This window comes from Heterodontus francisci, chromosome 7 (assembly GCF_036365525.1).
Source record: "Heterodontus francisci isolate sHetFra1 chromosome 7, sHetFra1.hap1, whole genome shotgun sequence".
Taxonomy (NCBI): Eukaryota; Metazoa; Chordata; class Chondrichthyes; order Heterodontiformes; family Heterodontidae; genus Heterodontus; species Heterodontus francisci.
The window spans coordinates 79,615,485-79,637,613 of record NC_090377.1 but is presented as its reverse complement, the minus strand read 5'-3'; the positions used below and the strand labels follow the sequence as shown (position 1 = coordinate 79,637,613).

General features: G+C 44.1%; 1 protein-coding gene across 13 annotated transcripts in view; it reads right to left on the bottom strand.

The window, feature by feature from the left end:
- Positions 1-22,129, bottom strand: part of osbpl6 (oxysterol binding protein-like 6) — a 224,950-nt gene that overhangs the window by 71,686 nt on the left and 131,135 nt on the right. For all 13 annotated transcript variants that reach the window (XM_068035503.1, XM_068035502.1, XM_068035501.1 and 10 more), the window contains 2 exons: positions 9,869-10,006; positions 7,883-7,970 (listed from right to left, as the gene is read on the bottom strand). In XM_068035503.1, coding sequence (XP_067891604.1) covers positions 7,883-7,970; positions 9,869-10,006 — 226 coding nt within the window. The remainder of the gene's footprint in view (positions 1-7,882; positions 7,971-9,868; positions 10,007-22,129) is intronic.

Here is a 22,129-nt window from a genome sequence, read left to right as displayed (position 1 = left end):
TGACAGCTGAGTTATTGACTATATTCAAGTTTGAGATAGATTTTTGAACTATAGGGGAGTCAAGGGTTATGGGAACAGGCAGGAAAGTGGAGTTGAGGCCAAGATAAGATAAGCCTTCATCTTATTGAATGGAGGGGCAAGCTCAAGGGGCTGCATGGCCTACTCCTGCTCCTATTTCTGATGTTCTTATGTTTCTGTTTGGCTCTATGCAGGATAGTATTGGAAAACAAAATTCACTTCAGCACAATGTCAGCTCTTTGATTCATTTAGCACTTGCATGCTGCAATCACCTGCCCAGCTTACGACTCAGACTAAACCAAGTGGTGCATTTTGCTTGATCCTTAACTGATTTCTTAATTCATATATAGTCAGTCAATAAGGCTACATTTTTTCACTTCTGGAAAATTGCCTGCTTATCTCCCTCTCTCCTTCTCCTCCAAAATTCACATCCATGTCTTCTTCATCTCTCAGATTGATACACCATTGCCATAACCTCTTTATCCCTTCAAAAGTTGGTCAATCAAGACCTCTGCAACCCAAGTTCTTTCGTCCAAACAACTCTGCAGTCGTACATTCCATTCAATAAGGTTCCATTTAAGAGACAGTTAGCTAAAATTGTAGCCAATGGACTTGAAGGCAAATTATTGACCTGGTTAGTCCGTGGAAGACAGAAAGTGGGGATAATGAGTATGTACTCAAATTGGAAGGAAGTGACTACTGGTGTCCATAAGGATCAGTGCTCGGACCTCAACTGTTCATTATATTTGTCAAAAAAGGATTGGTCTGGATATTTTTAAAATGATAAAAAGCTAAGGGGGTCCAAAGAGATTTAGGGGTCCATGTACACAGATCACTAAAATATAGTAGTCGAGTACAGATATTATCAAAAATGTCTAATGGAATGTTAACCTATATAAACTAGAGGCCTAGAATATAAAAAAGGAGGAAATTTTGCTACAGCTATGCAAAGTCTTGGTTAGACCACATCTGGAGTACTGTGTACATTTTTGGGCACCACACTTTGGAAAGGATAAAATGGCCTTGGAACGAGTGCAGTGCAGAAGGTTACAGGGCTCCAAGGAATAAATTGTGAGGAGAGATTACGTAAACTAGGCTTGTACTCCCTGGAATGTAGAAGGTTAGGAGGTGATGTGATTGAGGTTTTTAGAACTTTGAAAGGAATTGATGGGTTGGAGAGAAACCTTTTCCACTGATGGAGGAATCTAGTAAAAGGGAAAATAACTTTAAAACCAGAGCTAGTTCGTTCAGGAGAGAAGTTAGGAAAGATTTCTTCATATAAAGGATGGCAGAAGTGTGGAGTCTCTCCCATAAAAAGCAATAGATGCTAGCTCAGTTAATAATTTTAAATCTTAGATCAATAGATTTTCGCGAGCCAAGGGTATTAAAGGATATGGAGCTAAGGTGGGTGGATAGAGTGAGGATACAGATCAGCCTTGATTTCAATGAATGGCATAGGCTTTAATGGCTGAATAGCCTCTTCGTGTTCCTATGTTCCAAACTACATGCTCCGTTTTTGTGGCCATTCCTTTCCTCCGTTGTAGGAGCCCATTCTTTCAGCCACTACAGCCATATTCTTTCAAACTCTCTTCCAAAACTACTTGCTCTTGTTCTCTCCTTTCTTTAAAGGCCTCCTTAAAAAAATCTCTCCAATGAGGCTTTCTTGAGCCCCCTGCCCTCCTTTCACCATTCCCATCTCTTGCTGTTGGCACCCTCCCCCCCACGGTGAAGTATTCTATTCTTCTACAGGAGGAGCACTATACAAACGCAAGTTATTGCAGCTGTTTGTTGTAAAAGTAGCCATTTAAACCACTCTGCTGAACAGAGACTCCCTCACACTCAGATTCTCTTCACCCCAGAATTGTAAAGTAAATATTGACTGTAAAGGAAAGAACCTGCACGTCTCTAGTGTTAAGGGCTTGTGATTATCATGAATGTTCCCTGATGTTTTATGGATAGGGAAAACAGATGATTAAATCATAAGACCAGCTGAGTACGGTCATCTGTCTGAGGTCTTTTATTTCAGGAGATAGAGATACTGACAACTACTATGATGTCATGGTTGAATGATGCCCACTGGCTCAATAGGATAATTTGCTGTAATTAAGTTTAATGAGGCACTCCATAAAACCTTTCCACAGCAGTACACAATTATCTTTCAATGCTTGAAATGAATTTAGCTGAAGAGATTATCATGTAGTGAAATAGGGGCTGACGTAAGTTAATCAGGTGTTAATTCACTGCCCTTCTCTCCATGCCTTTGCTAATCTCTGTCCCCTCCTTCTTTCCATTGCTCTCCTCTCGAGTGCAGAGAATGCTAGTTTGGACTGATTAAGCAGCTGCTACTCTTACAACTTAATATATAATGTATGCAGGGTGTGCTATTTCCTTTAATATTCCATTAAATAAATTCCAATATCATTTAAATTTAAATCAGTTTAATTGTGGGTGCAGTTATGGGAACCTGCTATCATGCCTGCTGAGACTGCATAAAAAAGTAAACTAAATCCCTAAGAAAATTAGAAAAGAAAGATTAATGGAATCAAACACAAAATAATGATCTTAAACAGCAACATGGGTCAGACAGCATTTCGGGACGATAACAGGTGTTAGGGGTGAGTGAATATCGATAAATGCAGTTTATGATAACTTCTGAAACTATATTGTATTGCTCCTTGTAATATATTTAAGCCATGTACTATATATATGTGGCAGTTAGCTATAATTTACAAAGTATTACCAAATATTTACATCACAGAAACAGACCAATTGACCCAACAGGTCCGTGCTGATGTTTAGCATCTACACAAGCCTCCTCCCATCCCTCAGCTAACCCCATCAACAGATCCTTCTATTCCTTTCTTTCTCACGTGCTTATCTAGCTTCCCTTGAATACATTTATGCTATTCATCTCAACTACTACTTCTGCTAGTGAGTTCCACATTCTAACCACTCTCTGGGTAAAGTCGTTTTTCCTGAATTCCCTATTGGATTTAATAGTGACTATTTTATATTTCTGGTCTCTAGTTACAATCATAGAAATTGACAGCATGGAAATAGGCCATTCAGCCCATTGTGTCACACAGGTCAACAAGTAGCCATCTAACCTTGTTCCACTTTCCAACTGTTGGTCCATAGCCTTGTAGGTTACTTCAAATGGATATCCAAGTACCTTTTTACTGTTATGAGGGCTTCTGCCTCTACCACCCACTTCAGGCAGGAGTTCCAGATCCCCACCATCCTCTGAGTGAAAATATTTCCCCTCAAATCCCCTCTAAACCTTCTACCTCTTACCCTAAATCAATGTTCCTGGTTATGGATCCCTCAATCAAGGGGAATATGGCCTTCCTATCCACTCCATCTATACCCCTCATAATTTTATACACTTCGGTGAGGTCTCCCCTCAGCCTCCTCTATTCCAAAGAAAATGACCCTAGCCTATGTAATTGTTCCTCATAACTAAAATACTCCAGTCCAGGCAATATCCTCGTAAATCTCCTCTGTACCCACTCGAGTACAATTACATCCTTCCCATACTCCAGCGACCAAAACTGCACGCAGTACTCCAGCTATAACCTAACTAGTGTCTTATACAGTTCCAGCATAACCTCCCAGCTCTTATCTTCTACGTCTTGGCTAATAAAGGCATGTGCCTGTAGGCCTTCTTAAGCACCTTATCCACCTGTCCAGGCACCTTCAGGGATCTGTGAACATGCAATCCAAGGTCCCTCTGTTCCTCTATACTTCTCAGTATCCTATCATTTAGTCTGTATTCTCCTGCCTTGTCAGCCTTCCCGAAGTGCATTACCTCACACTTCTCCGGATTGAACTCCATTAGTCACTGCTCTGCCCACCTGACTAATCCATTGATATTTTCCTGCAGTTTACAGCTTTCTTCTTCATTATCAACCACACGGGCAATTTTTGTATCATTTTGCAAACTTCTTAATCATACTCCCTGCATTCAAGTCCAAATTATTGATACATACCACAAAAAAGAGACCCAATACTGAGCCCTGCAGAACCCTACTGGAAACAGCCTTCTAATTCCAAAGGCACCCATCGACCACTACCCCTTGCTTCCTGCCTCTGAGCCAATTTTGGATCTAACTTGCTACTTTGCCTGGATCCCATGGGCTTTTACTTTCATGACCAGTCTGCCATGTGAGACCTTATCAAAAGTCTTGCTAAAATCCATATAGATGACATCATGTGCACTTCAACCCTCCTCGTTACCTCCTCAAAAAATTCAATCATGTTAGTCAGACCTTCCCTTAACAAGTCCATGCTGTCATGCAGGCCCCCACCTGCCAAGAATGAGGCATATTACTTTTGTCATATGAACATTGATTTTAAACTTGCTGGGAAGAAGAGAAGGCCTGTTACAAGGGCTGCCAGACACTTAGCTGAAAAACATTTGCTTACTAACAGACAGTGCTTGTGGAGACAAAAGGACCATTCCCTGACACATTCAACCCACAATGGATTTTGATCAACAGACATTGAAGGTGTAAGGAAGAGCATTCCAGAGACTGCAAAGGTAACACAATCCACAAAAGCCAGGATTGGTTAAACCAGTTGGTCACATGACTAACTGGCTGGTCCAGGGTTTTTTGAACTAGCCACACAGTTTTTAAACACAGGAAAGACTGTTTGCTCCTGGAGTAAGAAGAGCTCTCCTGTCTGCTCCCATCTCTTTCTCACAAGCCTCTGGACCCACTGAGGACACATGAACCACAAGAAAGAAAAGTCTCCTACATCGAACAATGTTTAAGAAGAATAGTGGGCCCCAACAAAAAGCAAGACCTACCTACAATCAAGGACTTTACAGCGAGCTTGAAGAACAGTAACCAAAACCATCTTCAGATATTGCCACAAACTTTTTCACTTTATTTCTTCTGCTCTTTTCTGTGTCTATCTGCATGTGTGTATCGTGTATGCATGCTAACGTGGGCGCATCACGTATCCGTAGGCGTAACCGAATTAGAGTTTAAGTTTAATAAAGTTCAGCCTTTTTTCTTTAAACCTAAGAAAACCTGTTTGGGTAGTTTCTTTGCCTTATAATTGGAAAGCAGTGTACGAGGATTCATCAAGGGGGAGCTAAAAAGACGGTGTGTTTAAAATTAAACCCTGTTACGGTAAGACCAGGTGAAGGCTGAGAGGGAACCCTAGACCCCTTTCTCACCTGGTCGTAACAGCCTTCATCTGGTCTTACCATAACAATGCTGACTGTCTTTGATTGATCGTGTCTTTCTAAATGAAAATTTATCCTGCCCCCCAGAACTTTATCCAATCATTTTTCCACCACTGAGGTTAGGCTGACTGGCCTGTAATTACTCAGTCTATCCCTTTCTCCCTTTTTAAACAATAGTACAATGTTAGCTGTCCTCCAGTCCTAGGGCACCACTCCTATAGCCAGAGAAAATTGGAAAATGATGGTCAGAGCCTCCACTTCTCTTGCTTCCCTTAACAGCCTGGGATACATTTTGTCCAGGCCTGGGGATTTATCCACTTTCAAAGATGTTAAACCGCTTAATACTTCCTCTCTCACTATGTTAAGTTTCTTTAATATTTCACATTCCTTCGCCCTGATTGCAATGTCCGTATCACCCTCTGTTTTGTGAAAACAGATGCAAAGTCTTCATTAAGAGCCATTACACCGTCCTCCGACTCCGTACACAGGTTACCCTATGGTCCCTACTCTTCTACTCTTTCTTTAGTTATTCTTTTGCTCTTTATGCATTTATAAAAGTCTTTGGGTTTTCCTTGATTTTATTTGCCAATATTTTTTCATGCCCTCTGTTGCTTTCCTGATTTTCTTTTTAATTTCACCTCTACACTTTTTATACTCTTAGGTTTTCTGCCATATTGAGCCCTCAGTATCTGTCATAAGCTTCCCTTTTTTTACTTTATCTTCTCCTTTAAGCCCCTTGACATCCAGGGGGTTCTGGATTTGTAAGTCCCATTCTTTTTCTTTAAGGGAACATACTTACTCTGAACCCTCACTGTCTCTGCCTTGAATGCCTCCCAAAGATCTGGCACTGGTTTACCTTCAGTAGCTGTTTCCAATCCACTTTAGCTAAATCACATCTCAGCTTATTAAAACTAGCTTTTCCCTAATTGAGAACTTTTATTCCTGGTCTAACTGTCCTTTTCCATAATTACCCTAAATCTAACTGAATTATGATCACTTCCACCAAACTACTCCCCAGCTGATACCCCTTCCAGCTACCCAGATTCAGTCCCTAAAAGGAGGTCCAGAACTATACCTTTTTTTTTTTGGGCTTGCTATAAAGTACTGACTAAAAAAGTTCTCCTGAATGCATTTTAAGAACTCTGCTCCCTCTATGCCTTTCACACTAATTCTATCCCAGCTAATATTAGGGTAGTTGAAATCCTACTATTACTGCCTTATTGTTTTCTCACTTCTCAGAGATTTCCCTACAAATTTTATCTCCATCTAACTGTTTGGGAGTCTGTAGTACACTGTAGTGTTATTGCCCTTTTTTTGTTTTTCAGTTCAACCCATATGGCCTCATTTGATGATCTTTCTACTATATCATCCCTCCTCACATCTATTATTGTTTCTTTAATCAATATTGTTACTGCACCACCACCCCCGCCCCCCATCCCACCATCTCGTCTGAAAACCCTGTAATCAGGAACGTTGAGCTGCCATTCCTGCCCTTCTTTCAGCCGTGTCTCAGTAATAGCTATAACATACTCCTATGCGTCAATCTGTACTCTGAGCTCATCTGCCTTATTCCCCAGACTTGAAGTATATACCATTTAGCACTGCCAAACTCCCTCGTTGTCTATTTTCTAGCCTTTGTTTCCTCTGCCTTCCAAACATACTTAATAATTTTCTGCCCTCCATTTCCAATCTTTCTTCTCTCCCTTCTGAATCCACTGTCAGGTTCCCAACCCCCTGCCAAGCTAGTTACGAACATACGAGCATGAGAATTAAGAGCAGGAGTAGGCCTCTCGGCCCTTCAACCTGTTCAGCCATTCAATAAGTTCATGGCTAAACTGATTACTGCACATTTCCACCTACCCCTGATAACCTTCCACCCCTTGTTCATCAGTGTAAATGCTCTCCAACAGCACCAGCTGTTCTAGTCCGAGTTCTGGTCTCACCTGCAAGTGGGAACATCTCTATGTCTACCCTACCAAACACTTTCATAATCTTAAAGACCTCTATCAGATCTCCTCCCAGTTTCTCTTTTCTAGAGAAACAGTCCCAGCCTATTTAGTCTTTCCTGATAGTATAACCTCTCAGTTTTGGTATCTTCTGATAAATCTTGTTTGCACCTTCTCCAATGCCTCTATATCCTTTTAATATTATGGAGACCAGAACTGTTCATAGTACTCCAAGTGTTGTCTCAACAATGTTCTACACAATTTTAACATAACTTCTCTGTTTTTCAGTTCTATCCCTCTAGAAATGAACCTCAGGGCTTTGTTTGCTCTTTCACAGCCGTATTAACCTACATCACTACTTTTAGTGATTTGTGATCTGTACCCTCAGATCCCTTTGTTCTTCTACCCCATTTAGGCACTTAATTTCCAAGGAGTATGTGGCCTCCTTATTCTTCCCACCAAAATGATTGACCTCTCATTTATCTGGGTTGAAGTTCATTTGCCAATTTGCAAGTTTATTAACGTCTTCCTGTATTTTGTCACAGCCCTCCTCTGTATCAACTGCACCCCCCAATTTCGTGTTATCTGCAAATTATACTTCCGATTCCCAATTCCAAATCGTTTATGGAAATGGTGAAGAACAGTGGTTCCATTTGCATATATAATATATATAGATATTTTAATTCCATCATAGCGAAATGATGATGTAAGGTTTTGTTCATACATTGTCGAGAAGCATTCTCTCCAACACTGGCATTGTCTTCTGAAATATTGTCACTGACATCACTAACATATGATTCATCATCTGATCCCTGAGGGTTAAAAAGGAAAGCATTAGCTTTGTTGTGAAGGAAAATAATATTATTGTTACATCTTGGCTCCAGAATTTTAAAAACTGGGTTATATATAGGGACATAGCTCAGTTTTCACTGTAGCTTGCTAGCACACTGCTGAAAGTTATTGAGGCTGATGTTATAGAGTCATAGAGAGATGCAGCACTGAAACAGGCCCTTCGGCCCACTGAGTCTGTGCCGACCATCAACCACCCATTTATACTAATCCTACATTAATCCCATACTCCCTACCACATCCCCACCTTCCCTCAATTCTCCTACCACCTACCTACACTAGGGGCAATTTACAATGGCCAATTTACCTATCAACCTGCAAGTCCTTGGCTGTGGGAGGAAACCGGAGTACCCGGCAGAAACCCACGCAGTCACAGGGAGAACTTGTAAACTCCACACAGGCAGTACCCAGAATCGAACCCGGGTTGCTGGAGCTGTGAGGCTGCAGTGCTAACCACTGCACCACCCTTCTTGGCCTCTGGCAGTGCACTCCCGGTTTGCAGTGCCTATAGGTACTATACACTTGGGGCTGAATTTTACCAGCCCTCTAGGAACAGACTGGGAGACGGTGGGGTGGGGTGGGGGGGGGGGGCGGGGGGTGGAGGGTGAGTGCTGGGGGAGGTGCTGTAATATGTCAAAGGAAAGCAAGGGGTGGAGTGTCTGTCGCCTTCCCAACGCCATGGAATTTTGTCAGCAGTAGGGAAGGTGCAGATCGGCCTTCCTGCCCAGAGGCCAACTAAGGGCCACTTAAGGGCCTCTTCCCACTGCCATTGGCATTTACCAGTGGCTGGTGGGTCCCCCCATCAACTGGCAGTAAAAGCTGGCAGACTCCCTATGGGGTGGGGGGGGGGGTGCCTCCTGATCAAACACTCTGTGGCCCCTGGAGGGCCCCTCCATGGAGAAACCATCACCCCCCCCGTGGCCTCACCAACAACCCTCTCCCCCACCCCCACCCCAACGGGGTCTGCCTGGTTGGCCCCGGCGTCCAAGACCCCACTTATATAGTGGGGAGACAGGCATCCATTTTTGACAGCTGTAGTCCCAGAAGTTGCCACCGCTCCTGGTAGCGCTGCTGAGACTGAAGAGCTCCTGGCCCTTTGATTGGCTGGCAGCTCTTGGAGGCGGGCTCCCATCTTTTAAAGGGATGGGAGCCACAGCGCCAGGCAGTTAATTGCCTGAGTGCTGAAAAATGCAGCTGGAAGTTCCTCAAACGGCTGAGGCAGGGTTGTCCCTGGCTTTCCAGCCCGGCATCAGGACTCCCGCCCATAGACAAAATTCAGCCCTTGAAGTGCAAAACTCCTGTCCAAACCTAGGAGAGCCACTGGTAATATATTAATATAATAATATAATAAAAGCAAATTACTGCAGATGCTGGAAATCTGAAATAAAAACAAGAAATGCTGGAAATACTCAGCAGGTCTGGCAGCATCTGTGGAAACAGAAACAGAGTTAACATTTCAGGTCAGTGACCCTTTATCAGAATATATTTTTAAAAATGTCAGTGGATGGCATGGCACACTTGGTGTTAGAGATAAAACAATCATAAAAGGCTGAGTGCTTCTGAGTTTTAACTTGAAATTAACCAACACATGCCAATCTGCAAAGTTTTCTGACAAAGTAAACACAGCTCCAACTAAACAGGAAAATAGTATATTATGCCTGGTATAATACTCTTGTCATTAAAAGAATTGGAAAGTATTTCATCCCATTTATTATGAACACACAAATTACAACTGAAGCGAACCACTGGGATTCTTGACCAATACTAATAGTTACCTGTTAAATTTTCACTTCTCCTCCCCCCACCACCCCCCCAAAAAAAGATATTATACTTCAAAACGTTGTAACATTTTCTCTCTTACCTCATTCTCGGAAGAGCTTGCTGATAAAAGTACCTCTTGAGCATCAAAAAATTCCGACACTGATTCAGACATGGAGAGCCTGCTTTCATTACAGACCTGCTGTGACAGTGGGCTATTGATGTGAATCTTGTCGCTTGGCTGGAAGTTTAAAAATGAGTTTAAAATAAGAAATGTTGAAGATCATTACTTTTAGGTATACTAGGCTTGGAAAGCAGATTAGCTTTTGCAACTAATTTTGAATACAATTTTGCATCAACAGCAACTTGATTGACAGCACACATTTTTGATATTCCATCCCCTTTGTTGGTACATTTTGTGTAGAAGTGTTGCATCTACCAACCCTCTGTCAGATGTAATTATACTGCAAATTATTTGATCTAAGTATTCAAATTAGTCACAGAACAATCACCAGGCTGCCTTGAGCGCAGGGCTTACAGAATAACACAGCAAATCCAAAATAAGCTGAGAACAGTATCAGCTCCAGTATCAATGATTGAACTGGAAGAGAGTCACTTTTAGGATGCTTTCAGGACTGTGAAACATCTTCAAACTAGTGTGTATTTCCTTAAGAATGTGAACATGCTGTTGCACATTCATGTGCCGGGCAAACTGAACGTGGAAGGTAAGCAGTTGCAAGTTTACTGGTATCATAGCAGGGAGATCAGAAAAGGAAAGGTGAAACTTTCAAAAAGTAGAAAAGATATTGGCACAAATTGGGCTGTGGTCAAAATCTCCCCATTTGACTTACCTCTGAGGGGAAGAAACAGGTCACCTTCCTCCTGGTGCCTATAGACTAGATGCCCCAGCAATACCAAGTCAGCCTTCCACTTCAGGGCACTATGAAGGAGAACTAGTAATGCCAGGATGGAAAATCATCGCTGTCACCTCCATCTCTGCTATGGCCATGATTATGGCCACCAACATCAAGCACCACCACCAGCGCCATCATCAGCATCAACAAATTACAGCATCTGTATCCGCTGCACACGTACAAGGTATTTCAGTTTTAATAAAATCAATAGTTACAAGAAAGCTGTAAAGTTCCATTAAGCTGAAAATGTTTTTTCATGTCTAAATTCCAAAGCACAGAGCTGCAGCTTCAGATAGTCAGCCAACAATATGTTAAAAAAAAACTCGAAATGCCACACCATCAATTCTTTGGCATCTTTCTGAGGTCCACTCATCAGATGTGAAATTTGCCTCACCAATACCAAAGCCCATCAGAGTAGATAAGGGAGAATCTAGACCTCTAAAAGAAATGGGTTAAGTAACAGTCTGCTTGTCGGATCTAAATTAGACCTTTACTGTATTTATTAAAGGAGAAAATTGCACTGTAAAGAGAAACTATAAAGATGATGATGATAGATAGACACGTGTCAGGAGGCAATGGGAGATTTAGTATATCAGATAAGGATGCTTACATGTGCAGTTTTGGCAACAACTTGTACTGTTCACCTATTCTTATAGCTGACCTTATAGTTCTGAATACTCCCAACAAGGTGTCATATATAATGGTGAAGTGACCATTCAATTAATCTACTTAGGCTTTAAAGCATCTCACTCCCCAAGAAAAAGACATGCACGATTAATACAGTTAACGAATGAATATGCACAAGTGCTGCTATAATTTATGACAAACTGTAAGTATGAAATTTATAACAAAGAATTTTATATTAGAATACAGGTAATGGATGAAATTTAACATGACCCGGCGGGGTTGCAGGCCCAGAAAGGGAAGTGGGTGAAGACCCTCCCGCTCCAACCTTCACTCCGTTGCGATCGTCCGCCAGCTGGTTAATTAGTGCCTGGCCAGCAGAGTTGTGAATGAAAAGGCACACATGGGCGGGAGGGTCGTCATCAATGGGGTGGGACATGACCCAGAAGGTGGTGCTGGCAGCCTGTTTAAAGGGCTACCAAAACTCTCAACGGCTCGGTGACTTGGTATGCACGTGAATTTCAAATATCTTTGAGCACCAATCATCACTGAAAACAAGCCTTCAGCCTACTCGGAGCACTCCTTCATTTGCCAGTGACCACATGGGCACCCCACTGGGCCCACAGCATCCCATCGTGAGACCTTTTGAAGCCTGTGTAACCCATTTGTAGCCATGGCAGAAACAAGAACCTGGGTAGCCCCTCAGTTCAGCGATGACTCCCTGCATGTCCTCTTCCAGGCTGCTGAGGCAAGGTAGGAGGTCCTCTTCCCTTGAGACTGAAGAAGGAGACCTCCCCAGCAAACCAGGCATGCCTGGATGGAGGTAGCAGAGAATGCAAGCAGATGTGGGTCATTCAGAGAACCTGGACCCAGTGCCGCAAGCAAGTCAATAACTTTCTCCACTCTGCCAGGGTGAGTGGCAAACCTCAGTTTCCCTTGGGTCAGAAGCAAACAGATGGGTGTACAGATGCAGATGGATATGGGAGCCCACCAGATGGAGGGAATGGCTGCAGTTTTGTCAGGAGACGTGTGCCTGGCACATCTGATCCACACAAGGGTGCAGCTGAGTGCCAGACTAACAGTTGCATGACACTTGCCCCAGAAGCTGCAGCCAGAAATATGTGCTTCCATCTGGAATGTTGCATGGGTCTGATCTTTCTGTTTTCTCCCACAGGGGAATCCCAACAATGGCCAGGCGACATCCATCCACCTCTGAGGAAGAGGAGGCGACTTCAGAGGGTGCAGTGGCACCCTCCACCAACTCAGACACTGTCACCTCGGTACAGAAATGCATGGGTAGAGATTTGGGGTCGCAAACTGGTACGAGCACCTGTTACAGACAGTTGGTAAGGGGTGTGGGTGGTTCCCACTGTTCACCTCTCAACTGACCGCAATGGTCTTTTATTTAAAATGATGAGTTAATCCCTGAGTGTTTTTTTAGGGTCAAATAAACAGACAAATTACAGGTTTTCTCGTAGGTTAATAAAAAAAACTATTTTTACACAATTCCTGAAATGGTCGTGAAATGGGGCCATCCACAACATTCACAACCTCACCCACGCATGCATAAATACACACACACACATACATGAATAGATAGATAAAATAAAAGGGTAGAATGTAGTTCAAAGTAAGGTAGGTGTTCATGGTTTACAGTAAACCTGTTGAAACTCCTCAGGAGGACAGTCTCTTTTAAAGGTGCGGGTCTGGGTATCTGCAGTTTTGAACTTGTTGAGATGTTGTAGATTTCTGGTTGTTATGACTTCAGAGTGGAGTTGGTGGTCACTTTCAGTTCTCTGCTGCAGCAAGTTAAGTGTAGAATTAGCAGCAGGGCTTCTTCCTTGCTTAACTGGATCTCTTTCCCAGTCCCAGGGTGAACTGACTTAGTTTAGAGATACAGCACTGAAACAGGCCCTTCGGCCCACCGAGTCTGTGCCGACCATCAACCACCCATTTATACTAATCCTACACTAATTCCATATTCCTACCACATCCCCACCTGTACCTATATTTCCCTACCACCTACCTATACTAGGGGCAATTTATAATGGCCAATTTACCTATTAACCTGCAAGTCTTTGGCATGTGGGAGGAAACCGGAGTACCCGGAGAAAACCCACGCAGACACAGGGAGAACTTGCAAACTCCACACAGGCAGGACCCAGAATTGAACCCGGGTCGCTGGAGCTGTGAGACTGCGGTGCTAACCACTGCGCCACTGTGCCGCCTTCTGAAGGTGTTGGTTGGATCTCCTCCTCTCTCTCCAGAGAGCTATCTTTTAAGGTCAAAATCCATCACATTAGAGTTTTGTTGGTTGACACATGGCCTTCTCCCCTGGTGTGACCACACAATGGACCAGGAAATGATAACCATGGCTATTGATTAATGTTTGAATGGGTAATATTCTGTTATGATGTTGTTACTTCACGCTCATTCATCCTGATTTATTGTAAGATATTCATCCAGTGCGGGGGTGGGAGAGGGGAGAAGAGTGGGTTAAGACAATCACCTTCTTTGTCCCAGAAGAAACCCATTCAATTCAGTAATTGATGGTTTCAGGATGGGTGTAGTTGACATCTCTTAGTCTGGAATGTATCCTTTTGTCCTTTCAAGTCAGTGAGGCAGTGTTTGAATACACAGGCCAGCTCATCTGACCTTCAGCGGCCATCTTTGCAGCATACTTTCCACTTTTAAAAAGAAACATCAATTTCAAAGAGTCCAATTGGATACAGTTCGTATATTAAAAGTGAGGAATATGATAGGTCTTTACTGGGCATAATACACTGCACAAGTGCTGGACCAGCTGCCGGAGGCTGTGACAGCCAAGGCCTCGGACACTCAGAGGACTGAGAGAGATTAGGCCCATGCTGAGCCCCAGGCTAATGATGAGCCTCTGCAGTCGTCTGTAAGGCGGAAGATGCTGGAAGTGCAGTATGAATTGCGTGAAGATCAGCAGGATAAAATAAGTGGCATCTATTGTTTTTGTAGGAAATATATCCTTTCCAGGAGCATTTCCCACAATAGTGTAAACAATTTCAGTGACTGTTTCGTGAAAAGCACTCTATAAGATCCAGAGATTTTCCTTTAACAGTTTGTCGAGAATATCAGAACTGCAAAGGAACAGCAACTATAGGTCTCTACTCAGGGAAAGGAAACATGGTTGTATTGTTTTATTTCTCTCTTTATCTACCATTTAAAGATATTGGCTGGGATTTTACGGAGCTCCCGACATCAGGCTCCGTTGCAGGGGGACCGGAAGATCATTCTGGTAGCGGCCCGCCACGAAGCCCGACGCCAGGAGTGCCAGGCGCGATCTCCCGCCGGTAGGGAGACTCCGTGGCGGCCCCCTGCCACTGGGCGACAGGACCCGGATTAACATACTTAAATTAATGAAATGAATACATTTAAATAAAATCAACAGTGATCTTAACTTCAATCTACGATCTTCCGAGCAGCAGACGGCACTCAGGCGCCTTCACTTTCCCATTCAGGGAAGGTAGGCGCCACAGTGGTGGGAAAGAGGGGAACATGATTTTTAATGCAGTGGGAGAGGGGGAAACAGGCTCCAATGCAAATTACGAGTGTAGGGAAGGGTGGGAAGGAGAGACCTCTGCACTTTGATCGGTCTGGGGGGCGCGGGGAAGGTCAAGTCTTTAAGGTGTTTTGGGGGAGGGTGGGCAAATGTTGAATTTAATTGTTATTGTGGGGGGGGGGGGGTGAGGTGAGGGACGATAGATTTATCGGCAGTACACTGGGGGTAGTCCTTTAAAAATTTAAATGACCCGGCAGGGCTGTCTCCCTTTTAAGAATGGCACCAGCGCCTGCGCACAGGCAGCCAGCTGATGTCATTGCCAGCGTTGGAGACCCCACCCCGCCACGTGATATGGGTGGGGGGGGGGGGTGCTCGACAAGCTCATTATCCTGGCCACCGCCAGGAAGATCACAGCGACATGGTGGCGCACGGTCGTTTCTCCGAAGAAAATCCAGCCCATTGTGTGTATTTATGAACATACGAATTAGGAGCAGAGGTAGGCCATTTGGCGCCTCTAGCCTGCTCCACCATTCAATAAGATCATGGCTGAGGTGTTTGTGTCTCGAATTCCACACTCCCATCTACACCCGACAACCTTTGATTCCCTTGCCTAACAAGAATCTATCTACCTCCACCTTAAAAATATTCAATGACCCCACCTCCACCACCTTCCAAGGCAGAGAGTTCCAAAGTCACACAACCCTCTGAAAGAAACAATTCTCCTCATCTCTGTCCTAAAAGGGCAACCCTTAATTTTAAAACAGTGCCCCCTAGTTCTGGACTCACCCACAAGAGGAAACATCCTTTCCACATCCACCTTGTCAAGACTGTTCAGGATCTTATAAACTTCAATCAAGTCTCTCCTCACTCTTCTAAACTCCAGTGAAAACAAGCCCAGTCTGTCCAACTTTTCCTCATAGGACAGCCCGCCCATTCCAGGTATGAATCTAGTAAACCTCCTCTGAACTGCCTCCAACGCATTTACATCCTTCCTTAAATAAGGAGACCAAAACTGCACATAGTCTTCGAGATGTGGTCTCACCAATGCCCTGTATAGCTGAAGTATAACATCCTTACTTTTATTTCAATTCATCTTGTAATAAAGGATAGCATTCCATTCACCTCCTTTATTACTTGCTGTACCTGCATACTAACTTTTTGTGACACATGCACTAAAACACCAAGATCCCTCTGCACCTTGGAATTCTGCAGTTGTTCTCTGTTTAAGTAATACTCTGCTTTTTTATTCTTCCTGCCAAAATGAACAACTTCACATTTTCCCACATTATACTCCATCTGCCCGATTTTTGCCCACTCACTCAACCTATCTATATTGGCCTGCATGCTCCTTCTGTCCTCTTCACAACACACTTCACAACACCTTCTCAAGGGCAATTAGGGATGGGCACGAAATGCTGACTTGGCCAGTGACGCCCAAATCCCATGAATGAATAAAAAAACTTTCCTATTTATCTTTGTGTCATCTACAAATTTAGCTGCCATGCCATCACTCCCCTTGTCTAAGTCATTGATATAAATTGTAAAAGGTTGAGGGCCCAGCACAGACCCTGCGGAACTCCACTCAACACATCCTGCCAATCAGAAAAGGACCCATTTATGCATATTCTCTGTTTTCTGCCAGCCAGCCAATCTTCTATCCATGCTAATATGTTACTCCCTACACCAGGCTCTCCTACTTCGCTCAATAATCTTTTAGATGGCACCTTGTCAAATGCCTTCTGGGAATCCAAGTACAGTAGGTCAACGGGCTCCCCTTTATCCACAGCGCATGTTACTCCTTCAAAGTATTTGGTCTTAGTCTCATAATGCTATAAACCATAAGCTGGTGTCAGGAATCAAACTTGTCACACAAGTAACATTTGTGCCACACAAGTGCCAGGCAATGATCATTTCCAACAAAAGAGAGTCTCCCCTTGACACTCAACTGTATTACCATCGCTGAATCCCCAACCATCAACATCCTGGGGTTACCACTTACCAGAAACCTAACTGGGCCAGCCAGATAAATATTGTGGCTACAAGAGTAGGTCAGAGACTGGGAATTCTGCAGTGAGTAACTCACCTCCACTCCCCCAAGGCTTTTCACCATCTAGAAGACACAAGTCAGCAGTGTGCGGGAATACCCTCCACTTACTTGGATAATTGAAACTCCAACAACACTGAAGAAGCTCAACACCATCCAGGACAAACTAGCCTGCTTGACTGGCACTCCATTTACCACATTTCAAATTCACTCCCTCCACCACCAGCGCACAGTGGCAGCAGTGTGTACCTTATACAAGATACACTGCAGCAACTCACCAAGGCTCCTTTGACAGCATTTTCCAAACCTGCAACCTCTACCATGGAGAAGAGAAAAAGAGGTGATGCATGGGAACATCACCACCTGCAAACTCCTCTCCAGGCCACACACCATCCTGACTGGGAACTATATCGCCATTCCTTTACTGTCGCTGGGTCAAAATCTTGAAACTCTCTCCTCAACAGCACTGTTGGGGTACACACACGACATGGACTGCAGCAGTTCAAGAAGGTGGCTTACCACCGTCTTTTCAAGGGCAATTAGGGATGGGTAATAAATGCTGGCCTAGCCAGCGACACCCACATTCGATGAACAAATTTTAAAAAATTAATATTTGAAAACTCTAATGTCAATCACCTTAAGAGAGATTATACAATATTAAGTTTCTGTGTCTTTAAAGAAATTAGTTTGCTATTGCACACACTTAGAAAGGCGCTGTCATAATATCGAAAAGGAAATAGGGCATCTCCTTGGTGGGATAAACACACTTGAAAAATGTTACTTTTCTTGAAACGTTAAAATACCTTTGGGAACCAGACTGTTATCAGGGTGCTTCCTTAAGACAAGGCTTTGACAATGCTTTCATTTTTTTGAAGATATTGATAAAATGAGTCACAAAAATGCTGTTTGAGATATGACAGTTTATGTCAACGGAAGTTGGGGGGGAATGTTAAGCCCAAGAACAGGTGGGTTGGGAATGGTGGTTTGGGTTAAAAAATTTTAAATTGTCGGGTGGAAGCGTAACCCAGCTCCAATGCGTCCACTACTGGGTTTAATGGAGCCACGGGTTTGAATGTCAACAAAAAACCTACTTGTGGAAGTTGAGGATTTAATTATCACAGGCAGGTGAGTATTTATTGGTGGAATTGACATTCTTAGGAGATGTTAATGAGGAATCTGCAAATTGTTATTAACTTGACTCCGAATTTAAGTTGTGCAGCAGGGGTTCAGGTGGGTATTTAAACTCCTTGTTGTCCCATCTGAACAAAAGCTCATATATTGCATCTGGTTTCTCAGTTCCCTCTGGCAAATGATGAGCAGAGAACACTGACACAGATACAGCATTTTTCAACCTTGGAGTCTCTCAAGGTTATAAGATCAGGATGGGAGGTGCACTGAATGGGCTGGATTTTCTACTTCCACCGCTGGAAGCTGGCAATGGCATGAGCTGTCTGTGCACAGGCGCTGGTGCCCTTTTTAAAGGGCAGCCAGCCCGGCCCAGCCCAGCCGGGTCATTTAAATTTTTAAAGGGCTACCGCACACCACCCCCTCTCCCCCCACATTGTACCGCCGATAAATCTATCGTCCCTTCCCCCCTGCCAATAACAATTAAATTCAACATTTGTCCTCTCCCCCACCCCCAAAACACTTACCTTCAACAATTGACCTTCCCACCTCCCCCCACAAACCGATCAAAGTGCAGAGTTCTTCCTATCCCACCCTCTCCTACACTAGTAATAGCATTAGAGCCCATTCCCCCCCCATCCCACACTAAAAATCATAAGATCCATAAGATCCCCCCTTCCCCATCATGGTTGTGCCTGCTTTCCCTGAACGGGAAAGTGAAGGCGCGAGTGCCGGCCACCGTTCGGAAGATCGCGGCCCGAAGATAAGGTTACTGTTGATTTAATTTAAATGTATTCATTTCATTGACTTAAATATGTTAATCTGGGTCCCATCGCCCAGTGGCGGGGGAGGGAGGGGGCGCCATGGACCACAGAGCCTCGCCAATGCCGGGAGATCGGGCCCGGCACTCCCAGCATTGGGCACTGTGGCAGGCCACTGCTGGAATGATCTTCCAGCCCCCACCCCTGCCATGGAGCCCAACGTCGGGAGCTCAGTAAAATCCCAGCCAGTGTGTTTGACAGCACATTAGAAGAGGAAAACCCTACCATCCATGGCAGCGGCGACATACTGTGGTGGGATCAGCACATGCACAGACAGGTGATGCAAGAGGTCGCAGGAGGAGCTACCCAGGTCACAGGGCCTATAGAGAGAGCTTCCTTGACCTCTCGGAAGAGCAGTGCTTGTGCAGAGGTGGTCATGTCTGAGGGTGGCAGACATCTGCAGAATTCTAGAGGAAAACCTGTTCCCTGCAGGATCTGCTGGCCATGCATTACCATCTCCCAGTCAGCTGCACATAATAGCCTAAGGTCACTGGTGAATTGTCTGCCAGGGCTTGTAAGTTTCCTTTGTGATGACAAGAACCAGAATGAAGGGGGACTCAGATTCAGCTCTCTGGCTGGATTCCCGCAGGTACAGGGTGCCATCAACTGCACATGTGTGGTAATCCTAATACAAACACAGCAACCATGAGTTTTTATAAAGGGCAAAGGACATTCATCCACCATTGCTCAGGTGGTGTGCAACCACAAGAAGAGGTTCATGCAGGTCCATGCCAGATTCCCTGGGAGCTCTCAAAATGCCGTCATACTGAGTCATCCAGCGTTCCCAATCTTTTTGTTCCGGGAAGCAAAATTAAGTGAAGGGCTTATAGGAGACAAGCAATACCCTCTTCAAACCTGGGTCATGACACCTGTGAGGCACACTGCCAATGAAGTACAGGTGCACTACAGTGCGAGTCACATGACCACCTAGTATGCTCATATTGTTACAACCGAGGCACGAGGAGTACGCTGTCTTTTTTAGTTCCACGTCTCCACAGGTAAACATATATTTAAATGTTTACCCGGTTACTGATACAGCCAATCATATACTCTATTTTTTAACCTCAGAATAAAATACATCAACTAGGTTTCTTTAATAAACAAAATGATCAGTTTATTATAAAATAAGATTTAACCAGTATCGAAGCAAAGCATTAATACACAGATTGAAATATGAAAGTTCCCTTTTTAAATTCCCCAATTACACTCACACACTGGAACAAATACAGAAATTCTTTCTGCAGAGGTCTGTTACAAACAAAAAGACAAAAAAATGGCCAAATATTTGCTAATTCTTATATATTAAAGACTGAGATTGACAGATTTTTGATCTCTCAGGGAATCAAGGGATATGGTGAGTGGACAGGGAACTGGAGTTGAGGTAGATCAGCCATGATCATATGGATGACAGAACAGGCTCAAAGGGCTGAATGATCTCCTCTTGCTCCAATTTCTTATGTTCTTATGCTGGAGTGCATCTTATAGATGGTACACATTGCTGCCACAGTGTGTCGGTGGTGGAGGGAACAAACATTTCAGGTGTTGGATGGGGTGCCATTCAACCAGGCTCTTTTGTCCTGGACAGTGTCGAGCTTCTTGAGTGTTACTGAAGTTGCACCCATCCAGGTAAGTGGACAGTATTCCATCACACTCCTGACTTGTGTCTTGTAGATGGTGAACAGGCTTTGGGGAGTCAGGAGGTGAGTTACTCTCTGCAGGATTCCCAGTCTCTGACCTGATCTTGTAGCTACAGTATTTATGTGGCTGGTCCAGTTAAGTTTCTGGTCAATGGTAAACCCCAGGATGTTGATGTTGGGGGATTCGGCAATAGTAATGCCATTGAACATCAAGGGGAGATGCTTAGATTCTCTCCTGTTTGAGACGGTCATTGCTTGGCACTTATGTGGCGTGGATGTTACTTGTCACTTATCAGCCCAAGCCTGGATGCTGTGCAGGTCTTGCTGCATATGGATAAGGACTGCTTCAGTATCTGAGGAGCTGTGGATGGTCCCGAACATTGTGCAATCATCAGCAAAAATCCCCACTTCTGACCTTATGATGGAAGGAAAGTCATTGATGGAACAGCTGAAGATAATTGGGCCTCAGACACTACCCTGAGGAACTCCTGCAGTGATGTCCTGGGACTGAGATAATTGACCTCCAATAACCACAACCATCTTCCTTTGCGCTAGGTTTGACTCCAACCAGTGGAGATTTCCCCCCCGATTCGCACTGACTTCAATTTTGCTAGTGCACCTTGATCCCACATCCAGTCAAATGCTGCCTTGATGTCAAGGGCAGTCCCTCTCACCTCACCTCTAAGTCTTTTGTCCATGTTTGGACTAATGCTGTAATAAGGTCTGGAACCCAATGGTTTTGGTGGAACTCAAACTAAGCATCGATGAGCAGGTTATTGTTGTGTAAGTGCCGCTTGATAACACTGTCGATGACACCTTCCGTCACTTTGATGATGATTGAGAGTAGACTGATGGGGTGGTAATTGGCCAGGTTGGATTTGTTCTACATTTAGTGGACAGGACATAGCTGGGCAATTATCCGCATTGTAGGGTAGATGCTTATATTGTAACTGTACTGGAACAGCTTGGTTAGGGGCGCGGCAAGTTCTGTAGCACAAGACTTCAGTAATACATCAGGGACGTTGTCAGCATCCATAGCCTTTGCTGGCCATTTCTTGATATCACTTGGAGTGAATCGAATTGGCTGAAGACTGGCATCTGTGTGAGTGGGAGAATTAGGAGGAGGTTGAGATGGATCATACACACGGCACTTCTGGCTGAAGATGGTTGCAAATGCTTCAGCCCTGACTTTTGTACGAACTTGCTGAGCACTGCTGTCGTTGAGGATGGGGTTGTTTGTGGACTCTCCTCCTCCAATTCGTTGTTTAATTGTCCACCACCATGCAGAACTTTGATCTGATCTCTTGGTTGTAGATTCGCTTAGCTCTCTCTAACACATGCAGCTTCCGTTATTTAGCATGCATGTAGTCCTGTGTTGTGCTTCACCAGGTTGGCACCTCATTTTTAGGTATACCTGGTGCTACTCCTGACATGCCCTGGTTGATCCCCTGGCTTGATGGTAATAGTTGAGTGAGGGATATGCCAGGCCACAAGGTTACAGATTATGGTTGACGAGACTCCGTCTGCACAAGGACTGTGCAATGGTCACTCCTACTGATATTGTCATGGACAGATGCATCTGCAACAGGTAATTTGGTGAGAACGAGGTTAAGTAAGTTCTCTCACCACCTGCCGGGGGCCTAGTCTGGCAGATACATCCTTAAGGT